Raw genomic sequence first — 13558 nt, 5'->3', positions numbered from 1 at the left:
CAACACAGGATGATACCATTTGGGTTTGCTTCATGTAGCTCTTTAAAAATTGATAATTGAGGCTTCCGCCCCCTTTTGCATTCTCCAAAGAGCATCTGTTTAAGTGTCACCTGATTTTACTACCTCCAACTCAAAAATAAATTGAAAACAACAAAAATTATTAAAAGTACAAGAGTGATTCAAAACCTTAGTGTACAGAAGTAGAATTGTACTTCACATGTTCTTTAAGTATTAAGAAAAGGAAAATCTGGATCATTGTTAATGATCCAGTCCTTCCACTAAACCTATCCCTTAACCCTTCAGTTTATCCCTGTTTTCTTCTTCCATGTTGGAGCCCACTCAGCCCCTCTCATCTGCTCTCGCCTGCCCTGGGATTATGGGGAAAGTGTGTCCCATCACTGCAGTATGTCTCAGACATTGCTGAGAATTTGACTCCCTGTCTATAAGAGGGCAGATTTTTACCACATGTTGCCTTTATGATTCCTTCATCTCTTGACATCGTAAGTAAAAGCAATTGGGAGCATCCACATAACTCAGCCCACAGTAAGTACTGGCCCTGGCATCAGCCTCCAACCTCCCAACATACTGCCCATTACACATGCCACCAGCAGACCACTCCTCTCATAGGAGATACCTTACCCAGGGTCTGGGTTAGTGGAGCCTCCAAGCCTGCCCTCTTCCTGTCCACAGAGTAGCCCAGCTCCCAAGCCATACTATAGACTCCTTGCAATTCAACCAAAGAAGTGTCATCCTTAGATCAGGTTAGCTCAGCATACACTTTCAAAGCATCCTTCCCATCTCTCCAGGGAGATGCACATTCAAGTGGCAACAAGATTCTGGCCCTGTAGGCCTCACTTTCCCTCTGACCGGCAGCCCACCCACCTCAGCTCCTTACCAGTTAACCATCAGGACAGCATCATTCTCTGCAAAGAGTGGGAGGTCCCCTCTTGCCTCCCACACAGCCAGGCAAATCCAGAGAAGGCTCTGGGACATCCCCAAGGAAATGTTCCTGACTTCAAAGAACAGAGGACACTCTGGTGGACAGTCGAAGAGAGTAGCTGTCAGGAAGTGAGGTCTTCTGAGCTGCTGGTTACCCTCTAACCAGCCTGGGCAAGCACAGAGCCCTTGGGGGATGGTGGTCAGTCCACCTTCCTGGAGTTTCCTCAGCTGCGAAATTGGAAGAATCTGTACACCCACAACAGGGCTCTGAGATACCCCGAGCTATTTCAACAAAGGTTAAATCCTGAAATCCTGATTGCAGTAGCAGGCGAGGGGACGGGTCAGAACATGGCACAGATTGTGACCAGGGATTAGTAAAACACACAAATCTGATTTTCCCTAGGAAAAGCCTCCATCAGCAAAGGCTATTCAAAGGCTGAGGGTCAAAAGACTTACTTATAAAGGACTTGCTTTATAAGTAAGGACTTATAAAAGGACTTTCAAGAAATTTATACATCCTCCTCTGTCCTCTCATTAACCAAAATAATACAAATAAACCCTTGTCCAAGATGAAGGAGGGATAGAGGGAGGGGCCTGGACTGCCCTGACTAGAGCTGGAACCAGCTAGGCCTGATGTGCATCAATTTGCTTGTTTGCAGGTGAATACACAATCATGACGGCCCATTTCCACCTGAAGAGGAAGATTGGGTACTTTGTCATCCAGACCTATCTTCCCTGCATAATGACAGTGATCTTATCCCAGGTATCCTTTTGGCTAAACAGAGAGTCCATCCCAGCCAGGACAGTTTTTGGTGAGTGTCCCTCAACCTGGCTTGGACATCAGTGTTCTGTGACTGGTCTAACCACCTTCAGTGTAACAGAAGCACTGCCACTGCTGTAATTTGGGACTCAATTGTTCCTCAGAGGCCCGTGCTAAGGACTTGGTCTCTAGCCTGTGACACTGTTGGGTAATAGTAGAACCTTTAGGAGGTGGGGCCTGTGAGACAGGGTAAGTTAGGTAATGGGAGGGAGCTGTGTCCACAAAGGAAATTGTGGGGCAGTGGTCTCTTCCTTTTCTCTCTTTTGCTTCCTGGCCACCATAAGTGAGCGACTTTGCTCCACCATATACTTCTTCCATGATGCGCTACCTCACCACAGGCTCAAAAGCAACTCTGGACTGAAACCTTCAAAACTGTGATCCAGGATAAACCTTTCCTATTTTTTTTAATATCTATTTTTTCATTGTAGTTGGTCACAATACATTTATTTTATTTTTATATGGTGCTGGGAATTGAACCCAGGGCCTCGCACGTATTAGGCGAGCACTCTACCTCTGCACCACAATCCCAGCCCAAAACCTTACCTTTTTTTTAAGTTGATTAGCTAAGGTATTTTGTTACAATAAGGGAAAGCTGGCTAACTCATCCATCAGACATCGAGTGCTGCTTGTCCATTCTGTGATCTGGGAAACAAATTGACCAATTAATTCAGAATTTAAGGTTAAGCATTAGGATTTAGGATTTCTCTATGAATGATAGTTTAGAGAAAAATACGTAGTTTTTTTGATAATTATTCCCATTTTGGAAAGCCTTTCATTGATAGTACTTTTTAAGGTTGGAAATTGCCTGCATATATCTCTCTTAGGTGAGATTTTGCTGTAGTATTTTTACAGTGCTCATAAAGTACTGCTTTGTAAGTTATCAGGCATTTCATTTGAAGTGTAAATACTACTTTAAAATTAACCACCATGTGGCAGTTTATATATCCAATATGATAGTGACAAATTAAATACACACACACACACACACACACACACACACACTTACAATCAACCCTCTTTATTCAAAAATTCCATCTCCTTGATTCAACCAACTACAGATGGAAAATATTTGAAAAATGGTTGCGACTTTACTGAACATAAAATTTTCTTGTCATTATTCCCTAAAAATGTAGCATAACAACTATTACATAGCATTTACATTGTATAAGGTATTATAAGTTATATAGAGGTGGTTTATAGTACATAGGAAGATACATACAGATTCTATGCAAATACTCTGACATTTTATATAAGAAACGTAAGCATCCTTAGGTTTTGGAATCTGAGCAGGTCCTTGAACCAATCTCCTGAGGGATGCTTGAATATAATAAGATTCTAGAACAACATAATTTTATATTCCTAAGACTTTTAGTACAGAAAGATGTAGCTCAGTAGGTATCTTGGCACAGTGGACATAGTTGAACGTCTCTGACTCTCACCTTAAAATTCACTGTAAGTCAGATTTTTACTATGGCAACAAAATACCTGAGATAAAAATTAACTTAAAAGAAGGGAAGGTTCATTTTGATTCTGAGTTTTGGAGTCCATGGTAAATTGACCCTGTTGCTTTTGGGGCCTTCCATGAGGCAGCTCATCATAGCAGAAGTGTGTAACATTCACCTCATGATCAGAATATGAGATAGAGAATGAAAGAGAGAGGGAAATGTGCTAGGATCTCAGTATCTGCTTCCCAGATGCCTCTAATGCTGGAAGACCTCCCACCAGTCTCTACATCCTAAAATTTCCACCACTTCCAATAGCACTATGGGCTGGGGACCAAGCCTGGTAGAGTCTGTTTCCTCTTGGAGATTCCCAATGCATGTTAAGATGTTAAACAACCTGAGAAGATTTAAGGGGCTGGCACAGAATTCCTCCTCCAAGCACAGTGATTATTTGATTCCTAAGAAAAGTCAAAGATGTCTAATGATGTCTCATTAAGCATTAATTCCATGCAGAGATTTATGTTCAAAGAATATACATAAATATCTTTAAGGAATTACTTGGTCTGAAAACAGATAACTACTCTGACCACCAGCAATATTATGTTACCTTGGTACTATATTGGTTTCCTGTGGCTTCCATAACAAAGTTCCACAGACTCGGTGTTTTCAGCAACGGAGCTTTCTTGTCTCACAGTTCTTAAGGCTGGATGTCCAAGATAAAGATGTTGGTAGGGTTGGTTCCTCCTGAAGACTGTGAGGGGGAATCTGTTTCCAGCCTCTGTCCTTGGCTTCTGGTAGCTCTGTGGCTTGTGGTAGCACAACTCTAGTGTTTATAGCATGTGCTTATTTGTCTCCACATTTCCTCTTTTATGGTGAGGGAGGGTACTGGAGATGGAACCAGGGCTTTGAGCACGGTAGGCAAGTGCTCTACCACGGAGCTACAACCCCAGCCCCCAATTTTCCCCCTTGTAATGAACACCAGTCATATTGGACCTAGGCCCAAACTAATGGCCTTATTTTAACTTGATTATTTCTATAGAGACCATATTACCAAATAGGATCAAATTTTCAGTTCCTAGAGGTTAGGGCTTAATTATATGAAGTTTAAGGGATTCACTGTTTGACTCAAAGCAAGTATGTTTATACCCACATCCCAAACACTGTTACCCATTCAGGAAAAAAAAAAAAAAAAAACTTTTTTGGAAAGGAAGGCAGGGTTAGCATGTAGAAAGCACACAAACTGAAGCTTTAGGCCTGGCTCCAAAGATGGGATGTCTCCTTTACCAGCTGGAGAATGTGGGCACATTGCTAAGTGCCTTTATATCTTCAGGATTTCTCCTGCAAAATGGAGATCACGACTCCATTCCAAAGGGTGACCCATAATTTTGCAGTTCTAAAGGAATGCTTTCCCCTAAGGAATTTAGCATTGTTGTATGGTCACTATAACATTTCCCTAGAGGCTGCAGGTGCCTTGCACAACAGCTTGAGGGGATGTTTTTCCTTCTTTGAGGGAGTGACATACTCAGACTGATACAGTGTTCCAGTTGCACTTTGCAGGTTGGGTTAATCCAAAGGAAAGAAAGTCCAACTTATCAATTTGCCTTGTACCAACTACTTATAAAACACATAGCAAGTCTTTGTGATGCACTTTGCTAAATGCTGTGTGAACATAATTGCCATTTTTCAAATGGAAATTGCTCTAATGCCACAAGGACACACCATTCACTTAAAATGTCCTCATTGAGCACCAATGATTTGCTTGGCTTGGTCCAAGCAAAAGCAGACACAGCTATGTAGATATCAGACCAAAATCCCTGCCCTCCTCAGTTTGTTTTCTAGAGCAAAGAAACATGTTGAGTAAGTGATATTTAAAATGCACTGAATGCATGAAACATTATGAACACATCTAGACAGAGGCAGGTACAGGCTGGGGTTACAATTGTGTCACTGTCTGTCATGTTTGACAGTGTTGTAGCAGGGGACGAGGGCCCTGCTGATCTGTTTCCATTCTCCACTCTACCTGCAGGGGTAACTACTGTGCTAACCATGACGACACTCAGCATCAGTGCTTGGAACTCCCTGCCCAAAGTGGCCTATGCCACCGCCATGGACTGGTTCATTGCTGTGTGCTACGCATTCCTCTTCTCTGCGCTGATTGAGTTTGCCATAGTCAACTACTTTACAAAGAGAGGCTGGGCCTGGGATGGTAAAAAAGCCTTGGAAGCCGCCAAGATCAAGGTACTGGCTTTAATTTCTTCCTTTTCCTTTCTTTCATGTTCCCTTGACCAAGAAAGCCTACCTGAATCTGTGTCTAAATAAGAGATGAGAAATTTCTCCTTCTTGCTTCTTCTTCAACCTCAGAATGATTCCTTCCCTTATATTCAAGTCCCTTACAAATTTTTTTCTTTTAAATAGCAGATCACTTTTCTAATATATTTCAAATCACCAATTTTATTCAGTCAAAATTGTTGTTAGCTAAATGGTTTGGACTTGTTTATATTCATGCCTAATTTTGCAAAAATAATTCCTACCTCTTCAGGTAAGACTTGTACAGATTTTAATTGATTTATTTTCCTGCTTGTTATTTTGCCACTTCCCCATCCAATGTATCTTCTTTGGGGTGGCATTCAAACCAGAGAGAGGGCACACAGCCTAATGGGAGCATCCATCAGCCAATCATGCCTAGTACCACTGACAATAATTTGGCTCACTTAAAACATGCACATGCATTATGAAAAGTATTCCTCTGTTCAAAACAACTAATCATCAAGTATTTAACAGGTGACTTGTGCCCAAATTTAAGGAACATTTGAAGGAAAAAGAGTTACACAAGAATCTAAACTGAATCATATCCTTTGGGAGATGAGAGTATGGTACATGGATAGAAAATTAAACAGCACATGATAAACTTCTAATTATATCATGCACAGAACAAATAAATCCTTTGTACCGAGAGAAGAGGTCAGAGTCATTGGGGAAGACTTAGAAATAAGCTTCGATCTTTCCTTTGGAAAATCTGCTTGAAAGGAGTCCCAGAAGGCATTATAGAAGACTTGAGTTATATGTCCTGACTTCCCTACCATGCACCACAAATTAGTAACTGCCAGCCCAGGACACTGGTTCCATTGAGGGCACTCATTGCTGACCCATCCACAGCCTGGTATGCTCTTGGAGTTGACACATTTCCTTTCCTGAGAAAACTCAAAAGGTCTGACTTGACTTTACCCATCTAACTCTCTCATTTTCAAGGCCAAGTGTGTACTCCTGTGCTCCATTGTCACTCATGGAAGTGCCACTTCCAAGTTCAACTCACTCTGTTGGAAGAAGGCTAGGCACAACTTGCCTTGTCATGGAAGAGGGGAAGGAAAGGCCTGAGTAGGAGAGTATGGTAAATGGATAGAAAATTAAACAGCACATGATAAACTGCTAATTATATCATGCACAGAACAAATAAATCTGTTGTGTATGCACAAGGTCTATTTTAACAGTCTCTGTACTTTTAAGTAGTATTTTATGTGAGTAGGCAAATAGTGGGCTTCCTTTTCCCTGCTTGCTGCCTGTGTGTGTGCTTACCCCAGTGTGGGATGTTTCTACCACATAGAACCTGTTTGGTGGGTGTGTCAGAGGGTTACGAGGAACAGGGATGATCTGACTGCAGTGGACAATGGGTAGGGAGTTAGGAAAACATTTGTAGAGACGGGGTGTTCTCAGACTGTGAAGGTTCTTGACCAAACCATTTGAACTTGATCCTACAGATGAAGGGGAACCAAAGAGGATATTTAATGGGGGAAGGAACAAGAAAGGAGTCTGAGAAAAAGATGCTTCCTGCACCTAGGTCTGGGTTGCTGGAAGGTAAATGCTTACCAACTTACTGGGTCTTCCATGCTGCATGGTAACAGAGTGAAGATGGCTAAGTCAGAAGTAGAAGAGCTATCAAGAAACCATTGCATTACTTGAAGTTGTCTGGTCCATGATTGTGAGTCTAGTAGGAAAGTAAAGCCCAGGGTGAAAGGAGAGACCTGAAGTGTTGCTGAATGTTGTCAACAGTGTCACCATTACTATCATTTGACACATTCACACTCAGCCAGCCTACTGTTCTAGATCTAGATCTGAATGGAGACCTGGAAGAAGGAGGGGGGCTCTAAAATAATCAACTAGCCTCCATCAGTCTTGTAGAATGTTGAGATGAGGTGTTTTTCCCCAGAAGACCACAGTACTGGGATTCCAGCCTTCCTTCCAATAGGGCTTTGTGCAGTGAGATCATCAGACTTTTGGGGAGGCCCATGACTGATTAAGCGTAGTGCTTCTCTACTTGTGTAAACTGCCCTTAGACATATAAGGGATGTGAAAATAGACTGTGTTCACCTCTGTCCCATGCTGGGATCTACAGGAGCAAACACCAGATCAAGGTTAGGTGCAAAGTAGTTTTCAGGGGTGAGGACCTGAGAAAGCACAGAGGAGGAAGTGAGATTCAGCAGAAGACATTCCCCTGGGTGGGTAATGCAGGCCCAGCAAAGCCTAGGATAACTGGGAAGCTCTGGAGGAAGTATTTGGCCAGGACTTAGTCATCACAGGTATCTGATTCCTCAAGAACGATGGGACTCAGACAGGCAGCTTCTGAAGCTCAGGTGTTTCCTGAAAGAAATAACACTGCCCATAGCTGTCCAGCAACCTCTTTCTGGAAGGGGATTCCAGAACACATCTCCATGTCCACCATAACAATCTAGACTCTCTTGAGTCTTGAGTAGTTGCTCCTTCCTGATGCTAATGCTTCATAATTAAAAACACACATTATCATGACTGATGTGCCTTTAACTTTCTGAATCCATGGGTTTTGTATGGTATCCTTGGACTCAAACATTATAGATTTAAAATATTTGAGGAAAAAAAATATTTGTATTGAACATGTGTGGACTGTTTTCTTGTCATTATTCCCTAAACTACTGTAAAGAAACTATTCACATAGCATTTACATTGATTTAGGTATTATAAGTTAACTAGAGATGTTTTGAAGTATATGGGAGGTTGTTCTTAGGTTATAAACAGATACTAAGCCATTTTATGTAAGGGACTTGAGTATCCTTGGATTTTGATTTCTGTGGAATGATGAGACGGATCTTGGAATCAATCCCTTCATAATACTGAGGGACCACTGTATCTCCTCAAGTGCCTCTTTCCCTGGTTACACCCAGAGATGGAACCATCCAAAGCAGTAAGGCAAGGTTATTGATTCCTTCTGGCAGACTGGTATGGTGCTCAGATGATGGTGCGTGTTGGTACACAGCCAGTTTCTGATGTGTGGCCCCCTCCGTCCCACTCCCTCCTTACAGCTGCACCTGGCGCAGCATTTGCTCTTCCTGCTTACACTTACTCCCTCCTTTCTTATCCTCTTAGCCCGTATCTTTCCCCTATTTTTAATGGATTATATATTTCCATTCACTTTCTATCCTGTTTTCCAGATTTTATTTAATGAGATTACATTATTTTGGTAATTAAAATACCTATTCTACAATATTTTATTATGCATAGTTTAAAACATACAGATGTTTACAAATATTTACAAAGAACACCTGTCCACTATTAATATTTTACTATGTTTATGTCATCACCATCTGTCATCTCTCTGTCCATCCATCAATCCATCTTATATGTTGATGCATTTCAAAATGAATTTCAGATGACAGTACACTTCTAAAGAAATACAACATTATGTAGATCATTAACTAGAACTCAATGTTGGTTTGTTGTTTTATTGTTTTTGAAGTAAAAGCCATATGGCATTAAAGACAATATTATTAAGATTACCTTTGCTGAATTTTGGCAAACTCGTACAACCATGTGCTCCAGATCTATATCAAGGTACAGAACATCATCAACTTCCAGAAAGTTCACTATGCGTCTTAGCAGGAAACCCCTGTTCCCACCTCTCCAAAAGTAATCACTATCCTGAATTTTCCTCCATTAATGATCTTACTTGCTCTAGAATTTTATACCCAAGAAAAATGAAACATGCTAGCAAAAACGTTCACAGCTGCTGAATCTATATTAGTAAAGATCAGAAACTTTCTAGGTATCCATCCATAAGAAACAAACAGTGGTATATTCATACAAAGAAATGCCCTTCAAACCATCAAAGGAATAAATTACTGAAATAAACAACAACATGAATGATTCTCAGAAGCACTGTATTGAGTGAAAGACATCTTACCCTAAAGGTTAAGATTTCTTAATGATTCTTAAGCACCCATTCTCTAGAGCTCTCCTATTGATTCCTTTATAACCACACACATTCATCTGACTGATGCACATAAAGGTAAAGAAATGATGATTAATTTCTGGTGTAAGAGAAGTCTTCAGTTTATGCTATATTTCCAATAAATGTCCAACATTAAAATCAGAACTGACTCTTGCTCATGACATGTTCCCTGGGTGGTGGTTCTTTGGGCTATTTAGACTTAGAACTCCAAGGAGGCCTGCTGTCTATTAGGGATGAACTGATATTTCTTCATCTATTGAAAGGTATACCTTTAGACCTTCAAAGTGAGGGCTCAATTGCCTGCTGATGGCATGTCCTTACATTTTTATTATATTTTGCAGAAAAAGGGACGTGAACTCATACTACATAAGTCAACAAATGTTTTTACTACTGGGAAGATGACCCACCCACCAAACATCCCCAAAGAACAAACCCCAGCTGGGACCTCAAATGCATCTTCAGTCTCTGTAAAACCTTCTGAAGAGAAGACTTCTGAAAGCAAAAAGACTTACAACAGCATCAGCAAGATTGATAAAATGTCCTGAATTGTATTCCCAGTCTTGTTTGGCACTTTCAACCTGGTTTACTGGGCAACATATTTGAATAGGGAGCCTGTGATTAAAGGAGCTGCCTCTCCAAAGTAAGCCACCACACTCCCAGACACCAAGGAAGCCATACTTCCAGCAAAATGGTACAAGGGAGAGGATGAGCTAAGAGGACTCTCCATATTTGGGCACTTTCAGGAAACTTTTGCATGTTTAATAATATGTACAAATAATATTGCCTTGATGTTTCTATATGTTACTTCAGATGTTTTGAAGATGTCTCATTGGTAAATAAAGCAAACAACTTTCTAGAAAAACAGAAGGCAATGACTCTGACACTCAGATGCTCAGTATCTCAACATCGATAGTTTACAACAAGATAAGTATATTTTTAACTGTTCCAAGTGTTACCTAACAATGTTTTTTATACTTCGAATGTCATTTCATACAAGTTTTCCCAACAGATAAATATTTTAGGAAATGCTCCATGATTGTTACTTGACCAACTATTGCAAGAGACAAAGATCATAGAGAGCACATTTTTCATTAAAAGGGAAACAGTGGACATTTATGTCCAAAAATCAATTGCCTTTGATAATTCTTACTATTCTGAAATTTGAAAAAGTACTGCATGATCTGACATTATGAAATAGAATAGGCAAACATTTATGCAGAGAAATTTAATAACAGAAATATATAGTATACTAGATTAGCCTACCAAATATTTCCCCAAGGAAAATTTCTAAGCAGTTAGGCTTAAAAATTCTTTTTTTGTGTGTGTGTGTGTTGTGGGGAGGGAAGAAATTTATTTCCCACCCCACTTTAACCCCTCCACTAACTGAACAATGATCAAGAAAGAAAAGGAGATATTAAAACAAAAAGAGGTTTGATGACATTCTTGGCCTTGACCCACATGTTCACAGTCTCCAGAATATTGACCACCCGCTGCCATCAGCGTGTAGTGCTTCAGTGGTGAGAAATTGTAACTTGAGTTATTTTCCATTATACTTCCTTGTATGTATTTCATGATTGACTTACTGCTGCTAGCTTTTGTATATGAATCTTCAATGTTCATTAAAAAACAACAAATGAACTGATCTTTTGGGCATACATCCTTTTTTTTTAAAAAAAAAGAACCTCACATTTAAGTGAACTAATTTCCTTAAAACAATGTACAAGAAACCTATCATGAAATTACTTAGGGAAAAAAAATAAAAGAAACTAAAACTTACCACTACCCCCTGCTCCAACCTAATTCTGTGGAGTAGGACTTGGAGAGAAAACTTGAGTAGACCATAGTGAGGGCACATTGGTACAGCCAGATAGTCTCTCCTTTTACATCTCAGTGATGCAGTGCCCCTTAGGCCTCTATTTGATGGAGGCTTCCTGCAGCGTGTTTCCATTGTGTTTTCTGTGGGTCTAGTGACTGCTGGTCTTAGCTCTGCACTTTCCTTTAGCAGTCTGTGAACACTCAGCAGAGTACTACAATTGGACCTTCTCCTTACTGTGTGAATAAGTATCAACAGGCATGCCCCTTCCATGGCTTACTTGGAATTCCAGATTCTTAAAAATGGAGTTACGACTACTAACCAACAATATAAAAGCAGGCCTGTCTAAATGGATCACATGCCCTGGTTCTTTAAATATGCAAATATTCCATCACCTCATGGATAACTGGTTTTAGGATTTCACAAATAATATGCTAACAGAAAGGATGCTTTTCAGTGCTCCCATAAAAAGCATTTCCCTATTACAAGTGATGATTTTTTTTAGGATAGTGTGTGTGCTTTCTATTACATTACAACATAAAAGTCACAAAAACAGAAAACCTGAAGCTCAATATGAAGTTCCTGTTTTCATTTGTCATTGTTATATTTCTCTTACATGTTCTTTAACTGCAGTTTTGTAAAGCAGTTTGGAGAAAAGATACTGTAAGTTACAACCAAATGTACATCTTGACTATTTCAGTCCTGATGGGATGGGATGTCTTCCTTATCAAGTTGTGATTTTTTTTACATGTTCTAACTTTTATTACAGAAAACCCTTGCTGAGCTTCAGTTTAGAATTATGCTTCCTGTATTACATGCTGCTGAAAATTTAAACTGTTAAACATTTAGTGAAAAAAGAGCATATTCCTTTTCAGGTCTCTGATTTTGTATTGCAGATATTTCAGGGTTTGTTATTTTTAATTAGAACATAATAAAGAATAAGCTTGGGGGAAATGATAACAGGGAAAGAAATAAAATTTTCAGAAAGTAATTATAAATTATAATGCCCTACTTTTAGAACGAGGGTATTCAAACATCCCTTTTGATATCGCCTCAAATAGAAGATATCAAGTCCATAATCAGAATTAATTCTGTACTTTCTTAGAAATCGACAGGTCCATCTCAGGAAAACCTTGGATAAACTTGTTCTGGTTTGCATTCAATAATTGGGTTTAAATGCTTTGGAGAAACTAAAATAGTACTGCAAATGCTCTCTGTCAAAGATTGGTAGGGATATTATAAATCTTCTCATCTATTTGTCATGTTATTGACTTAGATATAGTGCTGAGTGCTGTATGTCTCTCATGGGACATGTTATGTGAAGTAGGTTCATTAAATTGGAAATCTCTGCTTTATAAATTGGGATACTGTAACCCAAGGAGGAAAATGAATGGGCTCAAAATTGTATCAGAAACTAGGAAAAAAATGGAGGTCTCAATTCCACTTCTGAGTTCCTAAGTCTCGGTTCATAACACCATGCAATTGCTTCTACAATGTTGCTGGTGTTGAGCAAAATTGTAACCTAAAATGAAAAATTTTGCTTCAAGACCTGTTTGAAAACTCTGTTAAGAGAGTGGTAGCATCTTGGAGGCACACTCCTATAAATCCCAGATTCCTGGGAGGCTGAGGTAGAAAGAGCATAAGTTTGAGGCCAGAATGAATACCTTAATGAGATCCTTGTCTCAAAAATTAAAATGGGCTGGAGCTAAGTGTACAAGTACCTGAATTCAATCCCGGTACTACATTAAAAAAAATGCCCCAAAGAATTTCTTTTAATACTGAAAACATGATGTTTAAATCTGTCCTTTCTTGGATAAAATTTGTGTTTCTGTGATCTTAGAAACAGATCTTGATGGAATGGTCATAAGTTTGGGTAACATTCCTCTACCCATCAGAGAGGGGGCATGGGGGAAATGCACTGACTGAAGCCAAGTATTTTCATGAGATTGCTCCTTCCAGAGAACTCATAAGAATGATTATAGTGGTTGAGTAAGGAATGATCTACCTCAAGTAGAAACCATAACTATATATGACACTGAGTCTTTAATCAACATTAGCCTTCATTGTAAGAACTAGCTTCACATTAAAAAGAACCGTTTCCTTGGAAAATTGGAAATGGCACAGTTTACTCTGTGAAAACAATGTTTTAAATATTTAAAAATTAGTCTTAATGTATTTTTTTTTACAATAGTAGCACATCTGGGACAATCAATGCCCTGAGCAAACATGGTGAGTATTTGAATATGAATTACTCTGATCATAGCAATTACTTACCAGGTTTGCAGGGA

At 39.6% G+C, this 13558-nt stretch overlaps 1 protein-coding gene across 1 annotated transcript in view; it reads left to right on the top strand.

Annotated features, from left to right (window-relative positions):
• Positions 1–10002, top strand: part of LOC143640392 (gamma-aminobutyric acid receptor subunit alpha-5-like) — a 70421-nt gene extending 60419 nt beyond the window's left edge. Inside the window, exons 7-9 of the mRNA XM_077108223.1 lie at positions 1599–1751; positions 5228–5439; positions 9799–10002. Coding sequence (XP_076964338.1) covers positions 1599–1751; positions 5228–5439; positions 9799–10002 — 569 coding nt within the window. The remainder of the gene's footprint in view (positions 1–1598; positions 1752–5227; positions 5440–9798) is intronic.
• The last annotated feature ends 3556 nt before the right edge of the window (positions 10003–13558 follow it).

The sequence above is a fragment of the Callospermophilus lateralis genome, unplaced genomic scaffold, assembly GCF_048772815.1.
Source record: "Callospermophilus lateralis isolate mCalLat2 unplaced genomic scaffold, mCalLat2.hap1 Scaffold_221, whole genome shotgun sequence".
In the NCBI taxonomy this organism is placed as follows: Eukaryota; Metazoa; Chordata; class Mammalia; order Rodentia; family Sciuridae; genus Callospermophilus; species Callospermophilus lateralis.
This window is presented reverse-complemented; position numbering and strand designations above follow the sequence as displayed.